The 12,331-nt window shown below is 38.0% G+C and overlaps 1 protein-coding gene across 3 annotated transcripts in view; it reads left to right on the forward strand.

Annotated features, from left to right (window-relative positions):
- The window catches only part of LOC127450089 (protein CLEC16A-like), an 86,388-nt gene that overhangs the window by 36,189 nt on the left and 37,868 nt on the right, over nt 1-12,331 (forward strand). For all 3 annotated transcript variants that reach the window (XM_051713837.1, XM_051713838.1, XM_051713839.1), the window contains 6 exons: nt 2,318-2,437; nt 3,717-3,826; nt 6,988-7,032; nt 9,777-9,827; nt 10,424-10,552; nt 11,043-11,163. In XM_051713837.1, the coding sequence (XP_051569797.1) occupies nt 2,318-2,437; nt 3,717-3,826; nt 6,988-7,032; nt 9,777-9,827; nt 10,424-10,552; nt 11,043-11,163 (576 nt within the window). The remainder of the gene's footprint in view (nt 1-2,317; nt 2,438-3,716; nt 3,827-6,987; nt 7,033-9,776; nt 9,828-10,423; nt 10,553-11,042; nt 11,164-12,331) is intronic.

Below are 12,331 nucleotides of genomic sequence, written 5' to 3' on the forward strand. Positions count from 1 at the left end.
ACAATGCAAGTGAATGGTGAACTCAGAAGGTCCTAAAAAAGAGATAGAGGCAGCATAAAAGTAATCCATACGACTCCAGTGGTAAAACCCAGATCTTCTGAAGCGATATTATAGCTGTGGGTGAGAAACAGTTCATTATTTAAGTCTTTTTTTACTATCAATCTCCACTTTTGACCAGCCCCAACCAGTAGGTGGCTGAAAGTGAAAGAATGTGGAAGTGAAAGTGAAATTGTAGATTTTCAGAAAAAGGACTTAAATATTGATCTGTTTCTCTCTCACACCTATCATATTGCTTCAGAAACTATCTTAACCACTGGAGTCGTATGCTTTAAAAATAAATGAAATTCACATTTCTGCTTTTAAACCCTTCAGCTATCTTACCTGCTAGGCTTCCATTCTAAGTGCATTACTGTTAAAAAAAAATGTCTTTGTTTTTACAAACTGAGGGACAAATCAACAATGTGGTAATTGACAGCTGTCAGAGATTATTTGAAATATAACTTTATTACAGAAATATAACTTTAATGCTCAGTGATGGATACACCCCTAAATCAGAGTACAGCCCTTTAACGAAGGGTCTTCAAAACCTGCTTGGTGAAATACAGGTGCGTCTCAATAAATTAGAATGTCGTGGAAAAGTTCATTTATTTCAGTAATTCAACTCAAATTGTGAAACTCATGTATTAAATAAATTCAATGCACACAGACTGAAGTAGTTTAAGTCTTTGGTTCTTTTAATTGTGATGATTTTGGCTCACATTTAACAAAAACCCACCAATTCACTATCTCAAAAAATTAGAATATTTTGACATGCCAATCAGCTAATCAACTCAAAACACCTGCAAAGGTTTCCTGAGCCTTCAAAATGGTCTCTCAGTTTGGTTCACTAGGCTACACAATCATGGGGAAGACTGCTGATCTGACAGTTGTCCAGAAGACAATAATTGACACCCTTCACAAGGAGGGTAAGCCACAAACATTCATTGCCAAAGAAGCTGGCTGTTCACAGAGTGCCGTATCCAAGCATGTTAACAGAAAGTTGAGTGGAAGGAAAAAGTGTTGAAGAAAAAGATGCACAACCAACCGAGAGAACCGCAGCCTTATGATTGTCCAGCAAAATCGATTCAAGAATTTGGGTGAACTTCACAAGGAATGGACTGAGGCTGGGGTCAAGGCATCAAGAGCCACCACACACACAGACATGTCAAGGAATTTGGCTACAGTTGTCGTATTCCTCTTGTTAAGCCACTCCTGAACCACAGACAATGTCAGAGGCGTCTTACCTGGGCTAAGGAGAAGAAGAACTGGACTGTTGCCCAGTGTTCCAAAGTCCTGTTTTCAGATGAGAGCAAGTTTTGTGTTTCATTTGGAAACCAAGGTCCTAGAGTCTGGAGGAAGGGTGGAGAAGCTCATAGCCCAAGTTGCTTGAAGTCCAGTGTTAAGTTTCCACAGTCTGTGATGATTTGGGGTGCAATGTCATCTGCTGGTGTTGGTCCATTGTGTTTTTTGAAAAGCAAAGTCACTGCACACGTTTACCAAGAAATTTTGGAGCACTTCATGCTTCCTTCTGATGACCAGCTTTTTAAAGATGCTGATTTCATTTTCCAGCAGGATTTGGCACCTGCCCACACTGCCAAAAGCACCAAAAGTTGGTTAAATGACCATGGTGTTGGTGTGCTTGACTGGCCAGCAAACTCACCAGACCTGAACCCCATAGAGAATCTGTGGGGTATTGTCAAGAGGAAAATGAGAAACAAGAGACCAAAAAATGCAGATGAGCTGAAGGCCACTGTCAAAGAAACCTGGGCTTCCATACCACCTCAGCAGTGCCACAAACTGATCACCTCCATGCCACGCCGAATTGAGGCAGTAATTAAAGCAAAAGGAGCCCCTACCAAGTATTGAGTACATATACAGTAAATTAACATACTTTCCAGAAGGCCAACAATTCACTAAAAATGTTTTTTTTATTGGTCTTATGATGTATTCTAATTTTCTGAGATAGTGAATTGGTGGGTTTTTGTTAAATGTGAGCCAAAATCATCACAATTAAAAGAACCAAAGACTTAAACTACTTCAGTCTGTGTGCATTGAATTTATTTAATACACGAGTTTCACAATTTGAGTTGAATTACTGAAATAAATGAACTTTTCCACGACATTCTAATTTATTGAGATGCACCTGTAGTGTTCAGTCTAGTGTTTGAGGACCCACGTGTGGGATCACGTATGGGATCATACTGCTTGTCACAGAAATTTCAGGAAATGTCCTCCATTAAAAGGGAAGAGGTTCATTGCTGTGTGTGTGTACGTGCAGGTATAAACCCAGAGCTCTTGGAGAAGATCCAGTTGCCCGTGCCAGATCAGGAGAGGAGCTCTTACAGCCAGGTGCTAGTGGAAAGAGTGATCCGAATCATGAGCCAGGCTGCTCAGCCAGGTACACACACACACTCACACATTCTCCTCGTCTCACCTGCACTGTCTCGCTCTACTGTACTTTACTAACTGACCCCAAATATAAACACTCACCTGCTTAGATATGCTCATTAAATATTGGCAGCGGCAGACTCCATTGGTGTGTCTGAACTTGACAGTGTAAAGCAAAGCGTTCACCGTTTCTTGAGAAATTTAGTCTTGTAGTTATGCAACCGTTGCTTGTGCCACACACAGTTTAGATGACAAAATAAACCTCATCTGTTACTTCTGCTTTTTATATGTTTCATCAAGCATTTCAATGCATCAATAAACTTTTTGCCATAAGAAATTTCAAAGCAGTTAAATATGACATTAAATGAAAATTTAATATCTACTTGTTGATAAATGTATCTGGTCATATATTGTGCAAGAGTAAAATGAAAAAAATTTAACATTAGTACAGGCAGCAGATATCATGAATCAACAATGAGCAATGATTTGGTTTATTAATCTTGGTGTATTTTAATGTATGAAAACTATTTTTCAATGTCAGTTCATGTAAGTTCAGTATGCATTAACGTTAATGTACGCAACTTTTAATTTTAAACATATATTAATATGTTGAATGTATTTAATGAATGCAGACTTATTATGAAGTGTTACCGATTGAGTTTTCTGTAGCACATGACTGGTTCTATATTTAGGTTTATAATATGGAACTGAAGGTTGAGTCAGTAATAATAACTTGATGAGCTGTTGTCCTCACGCTTTGTGATGCTTGCTGCTTTGTACATTTGACACTTTTGTCCAGTGTCCAATGTGACTCTTGACTCATTTTGAAATCATTTGTCTGTGATGATGGCCATTAAGAACCTTTTGAGTACATAAATGAGTGGAGGCAATAGAAGTCTACATTCAACCAAGAAGTTATAGTCCTCTCTCCCTGTAATCCACAGACTTGCTCTTTTATTCACAGTGCATGTTTGTCTATTGCCATACCTGAGTGGCTGGTGTCTTGGTTACACACATTTCACATGTGAGCTATTCTTATGCCCTGCACTTCCCTTTTAATATATTATTTTGATTTTCCACTCTGGAGAATGTCAGAGTGTTAATTACATAACAGGAAGTGTCACATGTTCAGTAGGCTTTTACATAATACCACTTAGACATTTATAATTGGAAACCAAGTGAATTACACCTAACGTGTATAGCATCACACACAACAAAATCGGTTAAAAAAATAAATCAAAACTTTGTTAACAATCTGAGCTTACCTAGTGTGTGTTTGTGTGTCTTAGATGGGAAGGTGCGTCTTGCAACTCTGGAGTTGAGCTGTCTGCTTCTGAAACAGTCTGTGCTCTCCGGCTCTCAGTGCAATATAAAGGATGTTCATTTGGCCTGTTTGGAGGTACGTTCTTTAGAACACAGAAAATTCCTTCCCTTTAATCTTTTTACTTTTTTAAAGAACATTCAGGGTTCAACACAAGTTAAGCTCAATTGACAGCGTTTGTGGCATAATATTGATTACCCCAAAAATTTATTTTGACTTGTCCCTCCTTTTCTTTAAAAAAAGACACTACCGGGACCTGGGTAGCTCAGTGGTAAAAGACGCTGGCTACCACCCCTGGAGTTCGCTAGTTCGCTAGTTCGAATCCCAGGGCGTGCTGAGTGACTCCAGCCAGGTCTCTTAAGCAACCAAATTGGCCCGGTTGCTAGGGAGGGTAGAGTCACATGGGGTAACCTCCTCGTGGTCGCTATAATGTGGTTTGTTCTCGGTGGGGCGCATGGTGAATTGAGCGTGGTTGCCGCGGTGGATGGCGTGAAGCCTCCACACGCGCTATGTCTCCATGGCAATGCGCTCAACAAGCCACGTGATAAGATGCGTGGGTTGACTGTCTCAGACGCGGAGGCAACTGGGATTCGTCCTCCGCCACCCGGACTGAGGCGAGTCGCTGTGCGACCACGAGGACTTGGAGCGCATTGGGAATTCCAAATTGGGAGAAAAAGGGGAAAAATCCCCCCCCCCCCCCCCCAAAAAAAAAGACACTACCAATGTCATGAGTTGGGGGCAAGACTGTCTATTTGTTCACTCAGCAGATGGGAGGCGTATACAGAAAGCTGTTTGAAAACAAACTTATATTTTTGCAATTCCCTCTGGGACAATAATGACCATCTATCTAATTCAGTTCGGTGGCGCAGAAATTGCACACTTCAGGGGCTGGTTGCATAAAAAACTGTTTTAGACTAGTCTTACTAGTTAGTCAGTTGCATAAAAACTTAAATCAGTCTAATTTAAGACCAAAATGTAAGACAATAGACCCCTAGTCTATCTTTTGTTTTCATTCTATGTTACCATAGACTATCAGCTGAGCCAGTGTGATTTTTTTTTTTCCCACTATACTTCCAGAAATGTTGAATTCTTTCTGCTGTGTTGACATGTTGTTGGGCTCCATCCTATGACGTTTGTTATCCCGGTCTGTTCCACGCACACGCGCTCTTCAAACACCCATCAGAATGGCGCTTATGTTTTTTCATGACCACATTAAGCCGCGTTCTCTGAGAGAAACCTAGGTGTGTTAAACCGCTTTCTCTTAATCCTTGAAGGGGCTTTAGGAAATCAGCGTTCTAGTAAATTAGCATTTTTGAAAAATCCCTGTAATAAACTGTTTTCTTAAGTTAGGGGTGCTCACACTTTTATGGCATGAGATCTATTTTTCCATAATGCTATTACAGTAAGATCTACCATGCACAATTTAAATATATATTGTGTTGTCACGATACCAACATTTCAGTAGTTGGAACCAATACCAGTGAAATGTGATGATTCTCGATGCAAAAACTAATACTAACTAATTTGTTAATTGGGTAAACATTGTTTCAAGTTCTCAAATAATTATTCAAGACAAAATTCTAATGGCAGTATCAGGTAACTTAAGTATTCAAGTAAACGTTAAGTTATTCAGCCAAGAGCAATGAATGGTTTTCTTGTTATTGTTAATATTAATGACATAGGCCTTGTTCAGACTGCCACTAAAAATCAGATTTTTTGCATATCCAGATTGTATCCATATCACATAGATGCGTATCCGTAAGCGCTCTCACAACACACACAAACACACAAAAAGAAGCTTCCATGATGGCATTGAAGGAGTCATTAATATTCACAAGGAAAGCAATACCTGATTGGATGATTCAGTAATATTTATCAGGAAAGCGCTACCTGATTGGTCGGAGAAACTATAGCCCTACCCCTAATCGTAACCACTCAGGTAGAGTATTTAGTAATACATTAGGATACATTTGGAAACGTAACAGCAGCATTTTACTTTTGATGTTGGAGCAAATGGGTAAGCAAAAATAATACTTGTTGTGGCCACCCAGTCCCTCCCATTCACCGCTATCAAGGTTTAGCCTGCATTCTTAACTTCCATGTTCCAAACCTGGAAGTGTGAAAAGGTTCCACTGCGGTACTTAAACAGCACCGTCTCCCCTCCATCAAGCAATCGGAGGCTAGGGACTCTTGTGCTCAGTAGTAACATAACCTTGTCTAGTTACTTACTATCCATCTACTCGCCTCTTCCCCCTCAAGTGATAGCTAACTTAAATACACAACCCTTGCCACCTCTGCTATTTGGAACAAAACGTTTTAATTTAAAAACAATTAAACCACGTCTTCTCTGTAATTAAGAGAGTGAAAATAAACACATCAAAAAAATAAAAAATAATAATAATTACGACGGATAAAATAAAACAAACATTTGCACTATTAAATGGTGTCGATTTTCTTTAAATAGCTCAAATGAGCACTTCCACATTGGTTTGTGCTTCCCTATAGTTTACACGCTCTCAGCTAAGACCCAGAAAATGTAAAAAGCAGATCCAAAATAAATAATTACCATAAAAATATAATAAAACAAGGTTTGAGTCAATAAAGACACTGTTATGATCCGTGATGGGAGACTGTTCCCTAGGCTTTCCATCACAGTGCCCTTGCTGAATTTCACCACGCCCTTGCTTGCAATAACTGAAGTCCAAAAGGCTATATGACACATGAAAACATGGCAAACAAATTTTATTCAGAATTATGTTGGTTGTATTGCCAAATACACTGCAGCATGGAGCTGTGTTGACTGTTTTACTCTAGGCTTTAAGATTTTCCTAATGGCCTGCTTGGCCGACAAGGATAAAAACTGTGGCAACTTTTGCATTTACTGTCTTTCTCAGTAATAGAGAAGTGTGTCTCATGACATGTGCAGTTAGGTTGAAGAGAAATGAAATGATTCATGCAAATTTGCTCATGAACCACTGCACACAAGATTATCCAAGATCAGTTGCATCATATTTCTGATTTATCGGTCGTTTCTAAATACTCAGTATGCACACATTGGTTTTTCCCAGTAATTTTTCTCACACTGGGTAATGGTTCCTTTCATTCTTATTTTGAAACTGGGCAGATTACATGGAATATATCCAAGAATCACTCCTTATTCAATGCTAAACTGTACTTGTTTATTATATTGTGTTGCGCAACTCAGTCATACTAGGAATAAGATGATGTTTCTTTTTTAGGGTGCTCGAGAAGAGAGTCTTCACCTTTTGAGGCGGTTTTATAAGGCAAGATGCTCTTTTTGTGTTTGTTGCTTCTTTTAAAGGAATAATTCTCCCCAAAATTTTAATGCTATCATTATATGCTCACCCTCATGTTGTTCCAAGCAAATGCCTTCAGGAGTCATATTATGCAACTACTTTTTCTGGCACTTTTTTGGTGATTTATTTATTGTCCTTTTTGGAGCTTGACTGACATGGTCACTATGAACCGTCATTGTATGTAAAACAAAAGCTGCTTAAAATGTACATTTTTGTGTTCGACTAAAAAAATAAAAGCATATGGGTTTCGACATGAGGGTGTGTAAAAAAATTACAGAATTTGTATTTTTGGGTGCACTATCCTTTTTAAATCTCACATCAAGATCAGCAATGCTCTTGCAGTTGCTTACTGGAACTAGAACCCTGCTAGTTCAAGGCAACAGAGCTTCATGCTAATAATGTGTTTTCCTGTTCTTGTAATTATCCTCAGTGTTTCCTCCAATTGTATTTGATTTCCTTTAACGACAGATGTAGAATTAAGCTCAGACAGCTCATCCTTAAGACTTTGCTGTTTAGATTTTCGTGAAAATCCTGTTAAAACATGTCAGCACTCTTGGTGGCTTATCCACTTTCAGACATTTCTGTGAAAGTGAGCTTCAGTTAAGTAGAGTAGAATACTCTAATCAGTGACAGCTATCAGGACTTTGGCAATCAGGCAGGTTCCTGCGAGATAACAGTAGCTGAGTGTGTTCACCTTTTTGCTGTGGACCCTGGCCACCATAAGATTTTTGTCTGAACAGGGATGGATGTTCTTTCTGTTCCTGACTTTTACTGTAGCCTACAGAAGCCTACAGCTTTTTTGTACCTTTGTATTTTCCCTCTAAGACATTTTGACTCATGAAATCTGAGTACCCTGGCATGATACTGTTTTTAGCGTATGTGGACACTGCAGTTGGTTTTACTTTCACAATTCTAAGAAAAACACAGTACACAATACGTAAGCAGTACATTCCAATTGATGTTATCTGACAAGTTTATTATTATTTAGGACAACAGGATCCATGCACTGTACACAAATTACCGCAGTGCTGAATGTTCTGTTCTGAGATTATGGAGAGCCCTGGGAGGCCCCATGTTTTTAGTATCACATTACATTCCTTTACGTGCGTTTATCAGTGTCCCAGCTGTCCCAAAACTGGCCAGACACGCACAGTGCCAGACAAACGTATGGACACACCTTCTCATTCTTTAATATTACTATTATTCACATTTTAGAGTAGTGGTAAAGTCATCAGAGCTATAAAATGGAAAAACACTGATGGAGGTATGAGAAGTGTGTAGTGACCAAACTTTTTTCAAGATGATCTTTTAATTTGGGTTCCTCGAAGTAGTCACCTTTTGCCTAGATTATAGCTCTGCACATGAGGTGCCACCAGGGGTAATTTTAAACACTATTGAAGGAGTTCCCATGTAGGCTGGCCACGTTTTGATTTGTTTTTCCAACACTCTCCAGTCCAACTCATCTATTCCAAAAATATTCAAAATCATACATAGATTCAGACATAGGCACATAATATACATCTGTACATCTGTCATTTCAAGCAGTTAAGCAAAAGCCTTTAGATCAAAATGTTTTTAAGGTCATGAGAATGTAAATTGACGAGGCCAGGCTCAATTTCTCTTGGATTCTCTGTCGTTAACACCCTTTCTCATCCTGTCCCTCCCTCCATCTTCCCACTGGACTTCTAGTGGCACAGAATGTTCAATTGAATTATGTTAATATGTTCAGTTGCGTTCTCTGCAGTGGTGATCTTGAGTCTAGTACTAACACAAGTCAAGTAGTAACATTAAACCATGAATTTCCATTTAGGAAAGTAATACTAATAGTCATCCTATTAGTCGAATAAGAGACGTGTTAGTTTATACAAGTTGGAATGGTCAGGGGTGAGTTTTATTTATTTATTTATTTATTTATTTATTTATTTATTTTAACCTCTTAAAGGAATAGTTTGCCCAAAAATGATATCCCGCCCTTATGTCGCTCCAAACCCCTTTTTAAGTCTATTGAGTAAATAGTGACTCTGGCCTGTCATTCTCCAAATAGGACAAAACACACTATTAAACCACAGCAATAGACCTTTATTCAAAGTAGCGGCATCTTTGATATTCGATGGGAATAAAAATGTAAGGGATAGACTTATTGTCTCTTCAATGACTTGCTCTGTAAAAAGCAGTGTAAAGCTCTTAGATCAGACCTAATTTTCCACAACTCCTGTTCTACTGAAATTAGATATTTTTCAATGTTTCGTCAGCAGAACGTTCCAAAAACACTTTTAAGAAACTACACAACCCATTGAAGAGACTGTATGTCTATCCCTCACAGCCTCGTTGTCATTCCTGTCAAAAATCTAAGATGGCGCTGCTGTGAATAAGGTCTGTAGTAGTCAATACGACTTGTACACTGTATTCCAAGTCTTCTGAAGCCATACAATGACATTATGTGATAAACAGACTAAAGTTAAATGACGAAAATATGGTTTTGGAGCGACATTAGATTGAGTAAATAATGACAGAATTTTCATTTTTGGGTGAACTATCTCTTTAACACAACTTACATTTCGCAATAATTGTTCACACTGTTATTCTCCTAGAGGCCTCATTTTTCATCTTTTAAGAAGTTTGTCTTTCTCAGTAGGGCAGTGGGCTTTGCTTTTGTTATGTGTACCTTGTTTACTTCATGGTGAGACGTGTTTTCTGGAATGCTCATGTAGGGGGAGGAGATCTTCCTGGACATGTTTGAGGATGAATACAGGAGCATGATGGTAAGCCACCTTACAGAACAAAAACACTTCCAGTCTCTTTTGCAACCTCACTCTTAGTTTATGCCATTGCTTGATGATACAGCAATACATCCTGCTTCCGGGATGAGAGGAAAACTTTGTCACATCAATATTAGACATTTACTGGATAAGGGGTGACTAATGCAGTGTTTATTTACTGTGGCCCCTGTGAGTGTTGAAGTCACACACAAACAAATGTATGAATGTCATTGCATTAGATAACAAAATACAACCGGTTGTCAAATGTTAGTAGATTATGTCTATAGATATTTATATTTATATATATATATCATACTTGGACTATATAATATGATAAGTACACCAGTGGTTACTCTGCTAGGGCACCTGCGTGAACTTAAGGGGAAGTTTCTTCATACAAACACTAAAAATGATTTTGAGACCAGTTGGTTAAAAGCAGTTGGCTCAGAAAAATGGAGTTAGTCCTGAGAAAACCTCTAGCATCATTTGTTTCCAAATGCCACATGGTTTGATATTTCTTCCTCTTATACAGTAAAAATCAGATTCCTGGAAATATTGTTTTTCTTAGAGTGATTAATATTGTGCTGTTTTCCTCTTAGAATAAGCCCCTAAATGTGGAGTATCTCATGATGGATGCATCCATTTTACTTCCTCCCACTGGCACCCCCCTTACCGGCATTGACTTTGTGAAGAGACTGCCCTGTGGAGATGTTGAAAGGACACGCAGGGTTAGAGATAAACATAAACTCTTACTGAAATTTCTGAGATGATGGTATATAAGTGGAAAAGTAGCCTTTTGTCAAATATGTTAACTTTATCCAGAATCTAATTTCTTACAGTCCATGAAACCATGTGTTCCTTGGGCAGTTTGTGTACGCCATTCTGGAAAAAACATCCAAAGTAGTTTGAGATACTGAGAAACTGATTTTATGTCAAGTGTATCAGAAGTGGTCAGTATAAATAACTGGTAATGTCACATTTGTAATGCAATACATTACATTGAGGCTAATATGAATAGGTCCTTTATTTGAGGACAGTGAGAACAAAATATTAACCCTAAAGCACTAAAATACACCAAAGGAAAATAGCTCTTAGCTTTCATGTAGGCTTTTATTATTGCCTTGTATAAACAGACATTCCAGGAAGATGCGTAATGGCTGTGATGAATTAATTATGTGTTAATGAATTGTGTGTGTGTGTGTGTGTGTTTCCCTGCAGGCTATCCGTGTGTTCTTTATGCTGCGCTCACTGTCTCTACAGCTTCAGGGAGAACCAGAAACTCAACTTCCTCTCACCCGACCTGAGGATCTCATCAAGACAGACGATGTGCTTGACCTGAGTAAGACCTTTTGAGTCACGTAGCCCTGATGCTACACAAGTTATTCCAAAAACAAAGCTTGATGATTATGCTGGTTTTCAAATCTACGGTTTTCTATGGAATGATATTTGCGTCACTAGGATGGGAATTTAAATTTTAGGATTTGAATTTGAATATGTTTTCTTGAAATTGAACATGCAGTTTTGAACTTGAATTGCATCCAACTTGAAATTCAAATGCACATGGCATGAATTCAGATCTTAAAATTCACTTTTAACTTTGTAATACACTGATTCAGGTTACAAGATTTCAGATTTTGTAACATCTGGAGTACTCTGACAAAAACATAGCAGGGTGACAAATCAGGTTACAAAATTTTAAGATCAAAACTGCATATTCAATATTCAAAGTCAAGTCCTAGTGGCACAAATACCACTCAATAGTTTTCTCAGCATTTACCACTTTACCGTGTCAAAAGTACTCTTTGACTTATGTACAATAGCTGGCATCCAGTGACGTAACAATTATGCAATTTCTTGCTAGTGCTTCATCAGTTAAACCTTTTCACTATGGCAATATCAAGCAAATCTCAACCAAAAGTTGCCATTCGATTCATATGAATCTTTACGATGACTCACCTCTACATTGGAATGTTTATGATCAAATTAATTGTGGTCTGGGGCCGGATTCACAAAAATGTTCTTAAGACAAAAATAACGAAAGTTCTTAGGATAAATTATAAGAAGTTCGTAAGAGTGTTCCTAAATTAAATTCTTGAAAAATTTGCAAGTATAAACTTTGACATTTTTTACACTACCAGTCAAAAGTTTTGAAACACGACTGAAATGTTTCTCATGATCTTAAAAATCTTTTGATCTGAAGGCGTATTCTTAAATGTTTGAAATTAGTTTTGTAGACAAAAATATAATTGTGCCACCATATTAATTTATTTAATTAAAAAAAAAATAGTTTTTGAAATTGATGACTTGGCCCAAATAATAAAGAAAAGCTGCCAATAAGTGCCCAGCATATAGATGGGAACTCCTTCAGTACTGTTTAAAAAGCAACCCAGGGTTATACCTCAAGAAGTTGGTTGAAAAAATGTCAAGAGTACATGTCTGCAAATTCTAGGTAAAGGGTGACTACTTTGAAGATGCTAAAATATAACACAGTTTTGATTTATTTTGGA

The sequence above is a fragment of the Myxocyprinus asiaticus genome, chromosome 13 (assembly GCF_019703515.2).
Source record: "Myxocyprinus asiaticus isolate MX2 ecotype Aquarium Trade chromosome 13, UBuf_Myxa_2, whole genome shotgun sequence".
NCBI classification, from domain to species: Eukaryota; Metazoa; Chordata; class Actinopteri; order Cypriniformes; family Catostomidae; genus Myxocyprinus; species Myxocyprinus asiaticus.